The 18,772-nt window shown below is 34.9% G+C and overlaps 1 protein-coding gene across 10 annotated transcripts in view; it reads right to left on the bottom strand.

The window, feature by feature from the left end:
- The window catches only part of LOC113549443 (polypyrimidine tract-binding protein 2), a 175,638-nt gene that overhangs the window by 24,479 nt on the left and 132,387 nt on the right, over positions 1 to 18,772 (bottom strand). For all 10 annotated transcript variants that reach the window (XM_026950744.1, XM_026950741.1, XM_026950750.1 and 7 more), the window contains 2 exons: positions 17,427 to 17,573; positions 11,280 to 11,417 (listed from right to left, as the gene is read on the bottom strand). In XM_026950744.1, coding sequence (XP_026806545.1) covers positions 11,280 to 11,417; positions 17,427 to 17,573 — 285 coding nt within the window. The remainder of the gene's footprint in view (positions 1 to 11,279; positions 11,418 to 17,426; positions 17,574 to 18,772) is intronic.

Genomic DNA, 18,772 nt, shown 5'->3' with positions numbered 1-18,772 from the left:
TCGGTTATGTCATTTGGTCACTGTTAAAAAAATATTTGCCACAGCCGTCGGCCCATCACACCGCACTAAATATACATTAGCGTAGCAGTAGTGTATAAAAACCATTTTGAAGGGGTTTGCATTCGAATAAAAATACGCCATCGACAATAATATTATATATAATCGATATGACGTGCGCGAGCGTTTAAAAAAAACGAAATTGATATTGTTGTAATAATACATTAATACATTGAACATATTTTTTCTCATTTTTCTAGCCGTAATATCGTATAATTTTATCATTACTAAACATAAAAAAAAAAATTTCCGAAAGTTTGTACTATCATAATGATACGGTTCACGGCAATTACGTATAAATCCAACAATTTGTGTCCTGCAGTTTAAAACAATTATATAGATGAACTTCAATGAAGTTTATGTGTAATATATCGTATTAAACAATAAATTAAAAAAATTGGGTTTATTAGAAATATTTGCACAGTAATGCGAATTTAGCAAATTATTAGATATATACGCGTGTGCACAAAAGCAATGCGAGTGATTATACATTTTGGAATACGCGCGTATAATAATATATACAAATATCGCCCCCGGAGTTAAAGACATTAGTTTTCAATTTCTCCTGCACGCGGGGATCACTACCCCTCTGTGTGTGCGGACGTACTGCGGAGTGGGAAACAACAAATCTCCACCACCCCTCCACGGCGTGTTTACGCCCGTCGCGTCATCCCCTCCGCCCGTGGCGCACCCGTCACGAGCAAATCGGACGGCGACGGTATATATATATATATATATATACACTAAATTATTAAATTATCAGATTTATCGATTACCGCCGCGACCCGACCCGGTATAAGAGGAGATTCTGCGTCGATGTTCGGCTATACGCTATTCATGAGAAGTTGTACGCATTCCGGATCAGTTGATTGGATGTTCTCCGCGCGAGCTATTCAGCAGCCCCACTCCGCTCACTCACGCATACACAGCACGCTATATTACCTTCCGCGAGGCTCTTTTTAAATTATTAAACAACAACAACAACGGGTGGGGGAATTGCGCGCCGCACGGTAAGTCTGTTATTTTCCGTTTGTATAATATTATATAGTCGGTCATCTCGCGGGCCTAACACAAATAACAATAATAATAACGATTTTCACACAGCGAATCGAAAATAGTGAGCAATACAGATTACGTGAGGGGGGAGGGAATGAGACACACACACACACAAAGACATAAAAACGTAAAAAGTGACGTGCACACAAACAGCTAGACAGAGAGAGAATTCTGCACACTCAATAACTAATGATACCGTAAAAATCTTAATTTAAATAACTTAATCAAAGAGCGCGAATTTTCCCAAAGGACGGGATTTACTGCAATATTTAAATGATCGTCTAAATTAATGTAATAACAGAGATCCCACATTTTAAATTTAAGTCGTATAAATATTACATTAAATAATCTAAGGAGAAATTTTCAGTTGAATATTTCAACGTATTCCTCCGTCGACGATCATCATGTAATAACGATTAAGACGTCCTAAACGTAAATATATTAATAATAATACAGTCCATTAAAAACTTATAACTATACGAACCTTTTTCGTACTTGGAGAGATTTATATAGTTGAAGTTGTTAAAAAAGAAATATAAATCGAAATTCCAATAAAATAAGGTCGGTATTGTATGTTTTTTCGTATACATATCGTTAAGACTGCAATTATTGCTGTAATCGCCTATTGTTTATTTATTTGCTCACCGATATAACGTGGAGCTGTGATAAGTGCATTATTATAGCATCGTAGCTGTCAACATAACACGTCGAAAGCAAATAGCTAATATATACTAATCGCGCAGTAATGACGAGGGGTAATCGAGTGTAAAGGACAAACAATGCGTGCACCGATGTTCGGCAGTATAAAGGTATATAATAGCCGGGTGGTAGAAGTAGTAGAAGGAGGACGAGGAGGAGGTGATAAGTCAACAGAGAAAGTTTCAACAAAGAATATACAAGCAGAAGGGATTTAAAAATTAGTGTTTCTCCTAGACGTGGATGACAACGATGATAAATACAATTAATAATAAAATAATATTTAAAGAGAAGCGGTTGGGAAAACGATACGACTAAAATGACAAGCCTCAATACATGTGTATTCACGGTATTATATTAGACAAACATCAGTTTTTTCATCCTCTTCTTATTCAAAATATGAATTCGTATTCAAATGTGCCAAGACAGTCGACGTTGACGGGAGAAACGACCCGAATAACGGACACCCAAAGACGATATGAGCCCGGTCGGTTGAACATCCGGTAGGGAATAATATAACGCGGGTATGACACGATCAATCCTTCCTCTCAATTCAAAACTGACGAAATAAATCCTCGGACAAGCGACCCACTATATACACGTATAACACGTGCAGACATATACATCATGCTAGGAATAATATTATAATAATAAAAAAAAATACGTTCAACAAGTATGTTTTGCGTATAATAAAACGGATGTTGATCCAACTATTCTAACTACGATGTATATAAATTGGAAAACTATTTCAATGTCGCCATCATATTAATGTTTGCGAGAGACAATATATTTTCTAAGAGACAAAAACTAGAGATGCATTGCCGTTATTTTTTTTTTCGTTCGTCATTTAAACATAACATTAAAACGTTAAGTACCTGAGCGCAGTATATGTTTAGATACTAACAATAAGAACTGTTATAGCGTCACATTTAACATTATAGTTTTAATGTACGATACTTTAACCTAAAATAATAATATGATGATAATAGTATTTATTATTATTATTATTTTATTAACAATATTTTACGTATAGAGTACCTATATAATATTATATGTAAAGACTATAAAATCGAAAGGGGAAATATAATAATAATGATAAATAATGAACAACTAAGTATGTATTATGCGCGTTATGTATATATATATATATTACACAAGTAAACTACGAAGTTTAACAAAGACTTTTTCGAATTGGAGGAGACGCGCACGCGACAGGTGGAGCGTAAAGGCGAAAGTTATCTTTATACGATGTTTGTTTTCAAGTTAACCGCCAAATGCGTACGGGTAAAGTTTTTTCGTTAACATTTTTTTTTTTTTACACACGCGCGGTTTTCGGCTATAAACCAGCTCGTATATAAACATATACTTTACGTTATAATTTCTAATAAATACGTACGCGCCATATATTATTCATATTATGCCTATAATCCACTGCAACGCGGATTTCCTTGCGCCGTGCAACTCCGATACACGATAGATTTTTAAATACACTCGTATAACACTGAATATTATCCATCATTATACACAATGGAGCTGACCGGGCAATGTCACTATAGAATATTAATTTCGATTTATTGGTGTCCGGCAGATAACGCGGGCCCGCGAATAATATTAAAATAAAAACAGTAATAATAACAAACGGGGAAGTTCGCCGAGGGTAGGAAAAACCAATAACACGAGGAAAATAGCTCGCGGAGGACCGAGGAGACGAAGTATACCGACAATTACACGATTTACACGCGTACGTATGTGTGTTCGAGAACACGGCGATACGTATACGTGCGCTGCGGGACGTGGAGACGGGCGGGGGAACGTCGTCGTTTCTATATAATAATGTAAGAAAATTGATACGACCCGCGGAACGGCCGCCACTGTTTATAATTATTGTAGATTTACATACTTACGGAATGGCGCGCGAGACTGCGGCGCGCGGAGGACTCGCTGCTTAGGCGTGTGTGTGTGTGTGTATAATAGCGCGCGACGCGGACGGTCTGTCGACGGCGGCGGCAGTGACGGGGACAGTGTGCCGGGCGCATTCCGTATAGGGGTGAGGTGTGCATCAAAAGTTTTAAGAGAGCTCGGGCGGCAAACACTTTTAAAAAGAACTCGGGCGTATATATACATAATATACAAAGCAATAACTGGAGTGTAACCGAAACCGTCGAGCCGGTTAATAGAGGGGGTACAGGAGAAGTGTTTGGGGAGGTTAAACTTAATCCTATTTGTGCCGAGGTTAAGAGCGGTATAATATCGTATACACACACACACACACACACACACACACATACATGTATATATACGCGGTATACGCCCGCCGCTGCCACCGCACACCTCATCACGCGGTATCCTCTTATTCCCAGATCGTTGTTTTTCGAGAAAACACCGCGGGGTGGTACCTTCTTCTACTGCGCGCTCGTCGCTAAATTTATTAACTCGTTCGCCTCCGCCGTCGCTCGTGATACATCGCGCGCTCGCGCCTGTGTGTGTGTGTGTATAGAACATTTATCTCACCTATGCGCACGTGCGGTCGTTCATATATATAGTTTCTATACCAAATTTAGTATACGTGCACGCGCGTATTGTATAAAAGGATAATCTCTAAAACCCCCAAAGCGCATATATACACAAGCGCTCCCAAGTTTCATCCCCCCCCCATGCTTAACCATGATTTTCGCCCCGGCCCGGTGACCCGACCGGGGAGAGACTTGGCGCTAATTTGATATACGATTATAATGCATACACACACATATAATACACACCTATAATAATATATACCCTTATATACATAAATTATTATGTAATGTTATCGAAATACGCGGAAATAGCTCTCCTCCGCACAGCGCAACCACTATATATATATAGTGATGTGTTAGACGTGTAATATTGTCCGCGGGCTTATTATTATTATTACGATGACAACGACAACGGGTGGGACTATAAGACGCGATGCGGAAGGGAGATGGGGTGGTATAGGTATGCACGCGGAGATTTCCTATTTCTAAACATTTCTGAAAAGAATTTTCTGTCTTCCGCTCGATGGGGCGCATTATTATCGTAAAAAAAATACTGTTTCTCTTAAATATATTTTTCCTTTATAACGCGTATATAATATATATCTATAGGTAGATGCACGCTTATCCGTCCACCCCACTTACCTACCTATGTATCCACTTTTTCCTCGTGAAACATATTTCAATGCAATATGTGCTTGTTCATTATCATACGGAGGTATATAACCACCGGTGTCGGTGAATGTATGGAATTTTTTATTACAAAGTATCATTCACTCTGAAAATCGTACGGTTTATAATATAATTGTAATAATTTTAATATAATGGAGGTATTTACATGTGGTAAGGATAATTTACGGAATAAAATATTTGTACATCGACAATAAATCATTACTTTTCGGATTAAATTTCCCATATTAGCAATGTACTACAGCGTTATTTAATATGGAAGCGTACGATCAAGAGACGCTTTAATTATTGACTCAACGAAAATATAATAGCGTATAAAAGTTTGTAGCTTTACGTATAACAAAGATATTATATCACCGAACTTCCCATATATTTACCTGCGACTTTATTGAGCATAAGCGAAGCCTGTACAACAATAAATTTACGGCTATTATACGAATGAAATATTAAGTATCGATTTGGTCTTGGAAGTGTAAATATTGTTAACGGAATCAAAACGTTTTCACGGTTCAGTATCAGTGTATATATTATCATATATTCGCATGCACAGGGTAAAAAATCTATAAATATATTTTTTTTATTATAATTTAAAAATACACAATGAAATGTATTTTAAAACGATGATACTTTTCGTCTCTCGAGTAGATAAGTATTTAACTTTAAAATAATCGATTTTGTATATTGTAGTACATTAGTACGGGTTCAAAAAAAAATGTTAACAATGTGTTATTATATTGAAAACGAATGCGGATGTGTGCGTAATCTATTAACCATAGACGTTTTTAAATATTAAAAGCCACTTAATAAAAATAAATATTCATCATAACCGTATAAAAGTACACACAAATAATGAAATGTGGTAATAATTCAGGGAACGGCTGCAGGGGACCGATCATCGTACTCACGTCAGCGATCGGAACGAACCAATGAAGTGTCAAAAACAGTATGTAGGTATATAAATATAATATAATGAAATATGCCCTCGAGGCCATCATCAACGGCCCGATAATACTTTTTTAAATGTGCACAAAATATTTTACACGTATGAAATAAAACAAAATATCGACGTAAATATTGCGCGTTTTGTGATGTAAATAATAATACATAAATCGAAACGTTTATGCATAGTATAAACACCACAGCGGGCGGTCCAAATTTTGTGTTGCGAAATTGATGGAGATCATAATATATCAAGAAATAATATTATACATCAAAGATAGTACTTCACACGGCATAATATGATAGGTATTGAGTATTTAGTAGCGTATTTAATGGTAATATTATTTTTAAATTCAGTGTTTTTGTATTTTGAACGTTGATTTTAATAAAATTGTTTTTGTCAATAGCACTTGAATATGAATACAAATTCTGATTGGAGATGCACTTGAATTTAATTGCGCATGCAATTCGGTATAATTATAGAGTTACCCATATAAAAACCAATAACTACGTGATGGATGCAAGCTAGTTTTGATTTATCGTGGCCAGGCTTGATATTAGTTTATAATGAAATTAATACACCAAAGCGTATTAATAATATAATATGTGTAGTGTGGTGGGCGGAATAAAGTCTAAGGTTTGTTCATGAAAACTTTTAACCGTACCAAGTTTTTTGCACCGAGATCGCTGATTGCACAATTTACGTACATTTTTACATTTATACGTACATTTAGAGTGTCAGCTATCTCTATGATGCATAATATATATACTCTCGAAAACCGATCGGATCGAAATACAACGCCGGGATCCGATGATCGAAACGATTATATTGCGTCCAGTTGCTTCAGTATATATTGCAAACCTTCATCAAATACACATATAATATAATATGTAATATAATATACTTGTACCTACATAATATGCATTTATGCTTTGTACTTGTACACGTTGCTACTGCAGTTATGCAGTTAACCACGAGGGCGGTTTCTTGTAAACGGGGACAAAACGACATTATAGACTGTCTGTATACATTTATAATATATATATACTTAAAGTTCATCGAGAGATACGCTTGTCCTTTACTCTAAACATGTACACGTGTACTACGTGCGTGTGTGAGTGTGTATGTACACGCGCCACTGCCGATTTCATCTCTTGAATATGTAAAAGTCGAAACTCGAAATGAGATCAAAAGAATTTATTCAAATTTTAATTATCAATGTACACTGTAGTGCAGAATAAATACGTCGTATTTTAATTGGTAATATAAACACCGACTGTCAATGTTGAATGTCCGCGCCAATCGATAAGGAAAAAAAAGAAAGAAGAAACGCAAAAGCTGGATGGACTCACTGCGAATCTTATTTGATATTTTTTTTTGCGGATCACACGCAGGGTATTTTTTCTTCGAAAAAGAAACTATTAAGAAAATTGAAAAAAACGAGCTGTTCGACGACTGTTATAAAAGACTGCAGAACGACGACGCGGGCGGAAACTTTTGGAGGTCTTTCACCGCGTAGCACCGAGAAACGGTATTCACGCGGGAATAAAAATAAAAATCGAGAAAAAACGATTATCGTATAAAAACATATTTTCCATCGTCGCTCGGGATCTAAAAACAAGAATACTACGATAGCGGTATAGACCCGGGCGAGCGGAAAATGTGTATATTTTTAAAACTTCATTGTGCGTTTGTAGACTAGATTAAATAATTTAGACAAAAAATAAAAATAAATGTCATAACAGACAGACCGGCATTAAATAGCATGTACTCATAGAAAAATGACTACACACATATTATAATGTCGCGCCGTCATTAATTCAAATATATTTTGTATTTATTCGTCGACACGAGTTGTTGCAAAATTTATCTGATTTTATTTCGAGAAAGGAAAAGTTGTGTGTATGAGTACTCAAAAGTCCGAGAGTATGCCAAGCGAGAGAAAAATTACTCGTGTAGTACAACACGCGACTGACTATATATATACATACAATTGCTATTAAACGAGAAATCATTTTTTCTTTAAAAAAAAAAAAAAAAAAAACGTTATTATATGTTTTTCGTCGCAACAACAACGTTGTGTAAATGTTTACTTTAATTATTTTTAATTGGATATAGAACACGAAAAAAAAAATGATAATAAAAAAATAACCGTTGTAGTTGTATACACAAACTTTTGACTTGACTTTATGTACAACAAACGAATGAAAACGGAATGGAGTGGTGTATAAGGCGAATTTTGTTGTATAAAACTGTTGTCTCTTATTCATTTAGGTATAAGTGTGATGTGTATGCAATATGCATTAACATATTACAATATATTATGTACGTTGTCGTATCGAAAGCATCAAACGAATTTGTAATAATAAACTTATATCATAGAAAAAAGTACCTAAAACAGCAATACCTATAAGTAACTTATATAATTTATACATACTAATATGTAATCATTGTAGAAATTGAATATAATATATTATTAATATGTACATTGTACGTCTATAAATTAATGATCACCATTATTATAATTTGAAATTCTCTTAAATTTAGACGACTTTAGTTTTTATTGGAATAAAAAGAGCGGCAATTGAATAAAAAAAAATAAATAATAAATAAATAAAAGATAATTAATTAAAAAAACTTCAACAATCCATTACTTTTTTTTGTCATAAAATATAATAAAATGTTTCTAGTATAACATATAAATATAGTATATACATAAATGTAATTAAATAGTTTCACCTAGAGTAATTCGAAACGTCTTAAAATAAGTAGCAGCACGACTTAAAACAATGTTTTCCAGTAGACGAAAAAACTTTTAGATATAGTGTTGTGTGCGGTTGCAATAAAACCAACCCAGCCCGGGGGTCGTCGCAGAGCCAGGTCTTCGGGGGTGAGGATTACACCTACTCAGTGGTGGTCGCGTGCTCGTATGCGGATAAAAATACACCACGTTTCTCAGATGTACGTGAAAACGTGACGCCAGAGGGTTGACCGGGGTGTGAGCGTAATACATAAGACCACAGCAACTTCAGACCGGGTTGCTAGCACGCACACATGTTATATATATATATATATATATTACCCTACACGTCTATTGCTATACAAACCATCCGGTAGTAGCAGCGGCGGAGGTTTAATGTGAAAACGTAATTAAATTTACGCCACAGGGGTAAACGGCGACGGCGGAGGATGGATTGTAGTTGATGGTCAAAATGCAGGGGCGCGTTCCGTTTCACGATACGCACGGTCAGTCCGAGAACACGCGGAGTGGCGTCACGAAACGATGATGGCGTCATTTTAAATTTCAGATCGAGACCGACAAATTTCAGAAGACCACTTCCTACTTTTGCGTATACCACGATACTGATGTTCAGATCAAACATTGTATAATGTTCTATATACTATGACTGCATACTAGCATATAAATAATAATACGCTGTATACGAGATATATAATTTGTAGACAGTATATTTTTAAAATACTGAACAACATTTTACGATCTTTTTTTTTTTTGTATAAAATTAAAAACCAATTTTGTATCACCGAGGGGCTTCTAAGCGATTGCTCTATTTGATCTAACCTCGTGTACCATTGGGGTGGACAGACAGGGCCTTGGTTTGAACCCGCGGCTACAGATGTGTTAAACGAGCCGACATACACAATAGTGATGGATACGGCGAAAATAAACCTCCATCGTTAAAAACTCTTTTTCAGCTGAGGGTGATTTAGCTGAGAGTTGGTAAACTACTTTTCTGTGACACGAGTTGGGCTTATTCTATATACCGCAATCGTTATTAATAATAAGAATAATATTATTATAATATAATATAATAACTTATAACCATGTAGTTATCTCTTTAAACAGCAATACGGAGTCTGTAGTGGGCTTAGGTGCTCTCTCTCTCTTTTTATGTATCAACTGTATTATAAATATGAAACGTTTAGTAATTATTAAGTCACATTGTGTCTAAATTGTAAATCGCTTAAATACCAAATGATATTTTATCGTTTTATGAAAATTAGCGCTCTGTATAATATAATATAATATGTGATATTAATACTGCACAGGACATCGTTCCTTTTGCACTTCACGGAAAATAAAACAATGTATACGAAAAAATATAAGCGATAAGCTTTACAGAGTATGTTTAAAGGTTAAAAAAAGGTTTTCCTAATTCTCTTAAAAGAACTACGTGTAATTCATACTTAGATATAGCGAGTGTTCTAGTTTGTTTAATATTTTAGATTATTTAAACAACGTAAAAATAAATAGTAAAATTAAAGTTAGTTTTCAGTAGTTATACTCCGTCGTTAAATAAATATATACCATTCAAATAAAAATAAATTGTTCGCAGTTTAATCGGAAGTTTGCTAGATTTACTATTTAAATATATACAATTGTTTTCTTATCGACTAGGTTTACACATTTTATAGAATTGATGAAGGATATTTTAGTATCCTATATTATGTACAGTAGTAAAATGAAATAAAATTTCTTGTGCATTGTTTGGACTACAAGGAAATTTCGTACCTATATACTATTCCTTCATTGTGTATTAAATTGCATGTTTAATCATAATATACAGCACTAATATAGTCTATGGCACAACAATCGTTATTTAATTTAAAATTTTATAGAAATTTAGTCTCAATCCCGTAATATCATGCGGAACTACTCGAATATAATATATTATAGAGTAATGAGAATTCGGTAGAGCACCAAGCATGCGATAAAACAACCGTGGGGAATTGGTTTTCTATGTATAAACGATTGAATCGGAAATGCAACTCGATAGATAACACAATGAAAACAGAATTCAAAGACGATATACCATTACAGATGCATAAGATATAATGTATTATAAATATATGTATGGATAGTATAACGAAATAGTTCGTTTGACGCATATTTTCACGTTCTATGTATCATTGTATTATTTCCAGGGCTTACACGTTTCTACTTCCAACCACGTAAACACATCTTCGACAATACACGGTAGGTTATGACCGTTAGAGTTAATGATCTATCGGAATCGAAGTCAAAGTGTACATGTATAATCAAATGCAATACGTTTTGAGTCGATAAAAAAACGTTGGGTATGCTTTTCGGAGTTAACTCTAGAATGCTCGTCCGTATACATTATGATTTGAAAGCAAAGTGACAAACACGCAAGTAATATAAATATTATTAAAAATTAATATTTCCCTTGATTTATTTTATACTTTATAGTTGTTTAACCCAAATTGAATTCCACGGCTGCATTTATGTTAAATTAATGGATTCACGGTGGATATTTGATGTAAAAAATTGTATAATCTAGTAAACTCACCTCGTATAGAACGTCAAGACTGATTGGAAATACCATGTGTTCGACAATTACTCGGAGCACTGTGTTTGGACCTCCTTGTACGTCGCTCTGGCCAGCCAGAGCTTGGGCCGCTTGTAGGGCTGCTTGAGCCGATGCATTCTGAAAAACGAATTAAAATCAAAATGATAAATGAACCGTGCAAATACGACGAAATATGGTTCGTAAAGTTCGTATTCGAATGGGAAGAAAGGTGACTGCAGCAGATTTCTGAGAGTGGGGAGGTGCAGAGCGAGAGTTATTAATATATTATATATCTAGGCCCTCCATTAATAATACTGGATATACCTACTACAAAAGGATGGGCAGTTAATAGGGATAGCGGAAAATGGAGCTAATACGATGCTAACGACGAATCGGACAGGCGATGTAGGTATAATATTTTATCGGCGTCAAAACGGATTGTATTGTAAAACATCGTAAGTCCAGGCTTTTACATTAACCGTATATGCGGTATGCGTTAATTGTTCACATATGCGAATGTGCACATCAGGTAAAATCGATTATGTAGATCCGAGGGGATGTTGTTTTTCATATGATGTGCGCCTTATATTTGGACAGCAAGTGGTAAGGGTTGATGACAATAATACGCACAAGCAATGGCGGGCGGTAGAAAATGGTATCGCTTGAAACGGGAATGAAAAAAAACCTCAAAACTAAAATACCACGGGGACGTTTACAAATGGCATTAGTAAACATTTAGTTTTATTCGGGAAAACTCGTGATGGTAGAGGCTGTATCAGCGAGAAGCGGGTGACTGGAGGCTAGGGGTAGCCAACCATTAGTTAGCAGCTCTACAACGTGCGTCTCCAGCTGGACACGGGGGATTTGTAAAAGCGAGTTTCGCTCACTCGCGCGACCGACCTCCGTTCCTGTGTGTAATTACTCAACATGTCCGCCCTGGTACGTCACAATTAATCCAAACGACATTCTCGTCGAATCCCTTCCTGAGAGCACTATCGTATCATCGCACAAGCACACGCACGCGGACGACGATTTAGTGTCCTGAACTGTCGCTGCCACTTTACCGCGGTACGGTCTAAAAACACAAGAGCGTATATATATAATAATGTAAATATATATACCAAGTTGGTCATGTCAAAGAAATACTAAATTTGTCAGCAATCGATAGTGGTCAATTTAAAATTAAAATCGCCGAATAAATATCAAAAAAATCACAATATACCGAGAAAAACAATGATTGCGACGAGTTTATATTTACGCTCCGGCTCATACAACCCTTTTATATCGTTGTTGTCCTCGTCTATGCGTATATACACTTCCAGCCAGCATTTTTCATCCGGGCCCACGACGATGTTATCGCCACTGCCGTCGTCGCCGCGGAAGTTCGAAAACTTTATACGACCATTATATTATAACGGGTCTTCCCCCCCTTTTAACTCACTTATCGATCGTCCGAAAAACTTCTCTGACAGGTATCCTCCCCTTCCTTCACCCTATCATCATCACCGAGACTGTCCGGATTCCGGTTTCCATCCATTTACGCCGAAGCACACGCGTTGTCACGTCGACTCGTAGTCTATATAGTCTATATAATATATATATACACATAGGTATTATCTAATGTTTTTTCTCTCTCTGTCACTTGTTTTTTACACCCTTTTCTCGTCAGATTAATTTCAAACAGCAGAAAACAAAAAAGATCAATGGTTCCGGAACGGACTTGTCACCGACGTTTCTTATTTCAATCCATCAAGCGAAAACAAAGAGAATACTTTTTTTCTCTCCTAATTTGCTCTTAAAATCCTTTCCCTTTTTTGCCATTGCCCTCGCGGCATTTTCATCAACCGATCGACCGCAAGGATTACTATATACGACACAGAAAAAGAACGCACGAATATATACATTTTATTATTATTATTAATAATGTCTTGTATCTCGGAGCGGACATTTGGTCACCGAAGATTCGTCAACACGAAGAGGCGAATGCAGGGTTAACTATCACGGTTTAAGACGAGGTGTACATATCAGACCGGCAAAGGGAAGGAAACAATGTCGTTATTACCATCTTAAGAAGGGTCCGGTATTAAATAAATGTTTATCTGCCACGAGCGCGTTATTGCAACCGTTGGCCGTTACGGCAGTGCTCCTGCAATAGAGGGATTTATCGCGGTTTTATGGCGTAAAACGTACCCCGACAGGCGTTTAATATTTTACGGCTGTCCGTAAACACGAGGTTATTGGATTTCGGATCAGAATTTGTACGGCGAAAATCATATGAGCTTCCATCGCGGATTGAACGCGACCGGACGGAAGCGGTGCGTTATATGGATCATTTCCAGTGGTCGTTTTTATTTAGGTAATCGTATGGTTTACGATGAGTCGTCGGTGAACAGTACAACACATATACGTATCGGCTTGCGGACATCATCGTTTCAAAAGTTATACGTCACACGGTCATCAAATTCTTGAGGGCTCTGGGGTGCACCTCTACTAGATCGACGGCCAAACGTTCGGGTTTAAGTGCTGTTTTTACTAAATCGTGTTTTATCGACATTATCCCGGTCCACGAAACTTAGGTATATATATATGTATATATATATTACTTTAAATTCAAACGCAAAGAATTGTCAGTTACACGATACAAACATAGGGTGTAAACATAATATTACATAAAGTATCATATCACGCGTGGAAGTAAATAGATCAAAAAGACTTTTAAGATGTCGAAGGTATATATATATATATATTATGTATAAACAATGCGAATGGTTATGGAAAAAAGCGAAACAAAATGACTGTACAATTTACGACAATATAATCCTGCGATTTGCTCTTTACGAAATCTGCAAAGGAGCACTGCAGATAGATGCGTATATAATGCGTATACGCGTCAACGATTCCATGATTATTTTACGAAACGTTGCTGTACACATGGTAAATAATACGCACTTACGGGCTAGAATATATACAATATAATATAAATTGTCATGACAACGACGTGACTGTATAAATGCTCCAAGTCGGTAAATACCTACGAGAAAACGACGACATGATAAATCGTATAATATAATACATAAACCACGACACGGACGACGAAATAATATAATACCCATGTGTGTCTGTGGGCACGTCGCAGCGATTATTTGTTTTGTTTCGGGTTACCCGACTGCTGCAGGTACCGCTACACAGCATCAGCAACGCGGTATTCTTCATTAAAAATCTCCCGCACGGATAAGAAAATACAATACGCACACGCTGCAGATTCTGCATACACGTATACACGAATATTATACAGTTATAGGCAGACTCGGCTGCAGCAATGGCAAATTGAGCTCGTGCACTCAAAAAACGCATTTTCGTTCAAGATCCTATGCTCACGAGTATATAATATATAAGTATCTTATACTACTTATTATATAATATACGTTTTACCGTGAACCATTGTCATTTGTCAAAACACAATTGTATGTACGCGCGACGAACGACGATTTTTGCGTCTTTTAACATTCACCCAACAACTATACTAGCTATACATAGCTGGGATAAGGGTTGGGACGCTATATAATATAATAATATGCATGAGTAATTAAAACCACAAATGTCGACAGTTTTTTTAAATTTATAATAAGGTTGTGAGAAAACCGAGTAAGTACATAATATTATTATAATAAACGTATGTACTGCGTAATTTTCCATGAAATTTTTTTTTTTAATTTATAAAATTATTTCGAAAAGTCATTATAATTATTTGAGATCTGGCATTAAAAAGTATATTTGTTTACACGTTTTTCTATATATATATATATAAGAAATAATTTATAGAGTTATACATTTCACTTTAAAAGTATTTTAAAATGTCCATATAACTGAAAATATTCAGTAAATGGTAATACGGTGTGTATAAACTATGTCGTTAGAGCTTTCATCCTTACTGTTGTTATTATCATAATTATTATTGTAACTATTACACTACGATCTTGATCGTGATTACATTATTATTTTAGTTACTAGATTTACCGTCATATTTACTCGGCGCTCATATATTATATTTTATATTATTGACAGGCTATCGATCACAGAATTACACGAGCTAATAAATAGCCGGTTGTTTTCGTCCAAGTTCAGTTGGGATAGGGTCACCACCGTCGTCAGTATCGGCAACCGGAAGGACTCAGGTCGAAACCGGATACAAAATACGAATGCGCTACCGCAAAATCTAAATCCAAGTAAACAGGCCTTGCAGAACATATGCTTAAACGTTTATATATATATATTCACATGGTAGTCATTATATTATATTTATTCGTAGTAATGTTGGACGTTTTTATTAGAGTCTTAGCTCAGAGCAATGTCACCATTTTACAACGAGTCGTATATGTATGTGCTGCGATGTGTACGTAGCGACGACAAACGGGGAATTAATAATACGACACGGGGTAGAATATATAGAGCTACAAACATGTACATAAAAACCTTAACCCCGTCTGGATGAGGAAGGATGAATGTTGGAATGCAAACGTACATATATATATATATATATATATATATATATATACTCGTTTATAAAAGCGAGGACACGAGAGATGAGGGGTTAAAAAACGGTTTCAATTTGTAATAAGCTCGTTAAAAGTTTTTAGCGAGCTACTGGCAACTCTCTCTCTCTCTATCTATATAAAAATATATATATAATGGCTGTTTAGGAAAATCTCTATAACGATCTCGTGTTACACACTCTTTATACATATACATATAGGTGCACGTATAAATGTATATCTATATATATATTATAGCTCAGCAGTATATAGTTAGTTTCTTCAAACTGTACGTTATATAATACGCCGTCACTCATCTACGGCTGTACATTACATATTTATAGTGTATTAATGGAAATAATTATTTACCAAAAAAGAAAAAACTAATAATAATAACAATAATCTAAATTAATGTAACTTAAAATATAAATAATAAAAAAAATTCAGTAAAATGGACACGGAGAGGCCAAATAAATAATAATAATTATAAAAAAATGACCTATCAAAAGAATTACAACGATATTATATTCTATCCGCGACCAAATACCACGGTATGTAAATAAAAAGTATCGCCACACATCTAAAATATAAATATATGATGATAAGCCAAAAAATATTAAGGTTATTGTGAATCTTCAGTTGATATATAATTATTAGTCATGATATTCTTCGACCATATTTCAAAAATATCAAATGGAAAAAAAGTTTTGACGGTGACAACACCCACTACAAATAAAAATTACTATAACATATATACGTCGTGACATTCATATAATAGAGTAAGAGTTGTAATAGTGACAGGATGGTTCGACTTTTTTCTTTTTTCGTCAAACCCATTGCCACTACAATGATATATTCTACACACAATAAAATAATACACACTCGAGATACCGCGGACAGAACATATCAAAGATATAAACAGTTTCTCCGCGCGAACGAATCGAATCTAGGGGCCCTCATTGTAGTTCTGTAAAGTTTATTTCTGGTGATAAAACACATCATATATACGATGATAATATTTTAATAATACAAAGTTCGAGCGTCTGTCCATTGAACGGTTTGGACCGAAATTATATTGATTTTTATTCCTAAAATAAAACCGTACATATAATTTTACAGTTTTAGGGGACAAAATATTATCATCGTGAAGGCAGTATTATCGGTGCTACATTAACTTCATTGTTATCTTTTATAGAAAAACTTTATTAATTTATATTAACTTGGTCAAAATTGAATTGGTTCTCGAAAAGCATTATTTAATTTAGCGTTGTTATTATGATTGTAATTGCTAATAAGAAAAAAATATCAAAATAATGATAAAGTTTAATATTAAAACAAATTTACATGAACAAAATATGTTTTTGTTTGGTAATTGAATTTAAAACGTTTTAAAAAAAATGTATAGTTTTTTAAATACTAGTATTTCAACACTCTCCCGCACTTTTCACCCCTAAATATTATGCGAATAATTTTTCACAATTTATCTACGTCAGGTAATAAGCCATACTCATTTAAAAATTAAGAAATCCAATTTCCGAAAAAAAAAAATTATATAACAAAAACTTTTTTAGCTTCAGAAGATAAGTTTTACATTGTATATATCGTGAAGACTTACAGCATTACTGTGCGTTTGGTCCGTTTTTAACTCCTTATGATTACTAAATTGTATAAATACAGCGCGACCTCTGAGTTGAGCCGTGCACGTCGTGAAATATGTGACCATAGCTGATGCTGATGTCTCGTCCGCCATCTCTAGGAAAGCCTGCAAAAACAAACGAGTAAACTATTTATTATAAATTCATCAAACTGTATCTTTGAACTGTAGATATAATAATCTACAAAGGTTTTGCAAGCAAGGGATAGGAGTCGTACAGGTCGGTCCAGTTCATTAGATAATTTGTCGTCGGCGACGGAAACAGTAAAATGCTAATTGGCGATGGTATGATTTTTGACCTTCTGCTCGCCAGTGAATCCCTGAGGGCTTTTGGGTGACAACGACCTGATGGGAAAGGGGAAGAAAGTGGTTTTCCAGAACGCATAAAATCAAATATATTTCCCGGAAATCTAGGTTTGTTAGGGACACGGATAGGGTGAGAAAAGTGGGAAAGTGTTTGATATCGCAGGACTAGAAGCGTCGTCATCGGATTACGGTGTCGAAACCGGCGACCGCGAAACATGGTAGGCTGCAGTTCTACTTTAGGTATACAATTGTCTCTAATTTCCACGATTTTCAGGATAACATTTAAAGAAATATAAACGAGTACAAATCGAGGAAAAATATTAAAGTATACGTTTGTTCTTCTTATTTAAAATATAATATTTCCCTGTGTGTTTTGTGAAACAACAGCGGCTGTCTAGACCTCTCATCATAATAATTATATAATATAACAAATGATCATACATCCATTTTGTGTTTTCGTATCAACCTCGAACGCGTTTGTTTTTCGGTTTTGAAAAAGTAAAAAAAAAATAACAAATCAAACAATTCGATATCCGAGCGAAATATTATGGTAAGAAATAATGTTTTTTTACATTAACATTTTTGATACAAACTGAATAAAAATATGCGTGTGTATGTGAGTGTGTAAACACAAGGTTTCGTTTTTTATTTATTTATTTATTTTTTTTTTTTGTAGAAGTAGAATAATATACATATATTTGCTTATATGTTTTTTGCCTATCCAATTTTCTTACGTAGTTTCCCGACAAATACGAAACTTTTTTTTATTTATACGTAAACATAATACATACAAATATAATATAACAAACACGAGCATTTTAATATAAAAACCGTAATTGTAAGACTCGCATTGATTCGGTGCAGTCAAATACAAATCGAAGTAAAATCTATAATGCCCGTAGAGGTAATCAAAAATTTCTATTTACATAATTTATTTTTTTACTTTTATTTTCGTCTTCGTTTGTTATATATTTGAGAGTTAATATGGATATAACGGGTTC

This window comes from Rhopalosiphum maidis, chromosome 1 (assembly GCF_003676215.2).
Source record: "Rhopalosiphum maidis isolate BTI-1 chromosome 1, ASM367621v3, whole genome shotgun sequence".
Taxonomy (NCBI): Eukaryota; Metazoa; Arthropoda; class Insecta; order Hemiptera; family Aphididae; genus Rhopalosiphum; species Rhopalosiphum maidis.
The sequence above is the reverse complement of the archived record's forward strand: the minus strand, read 5'-3'. Positions and strand labels throughout refer to the sequence as shown.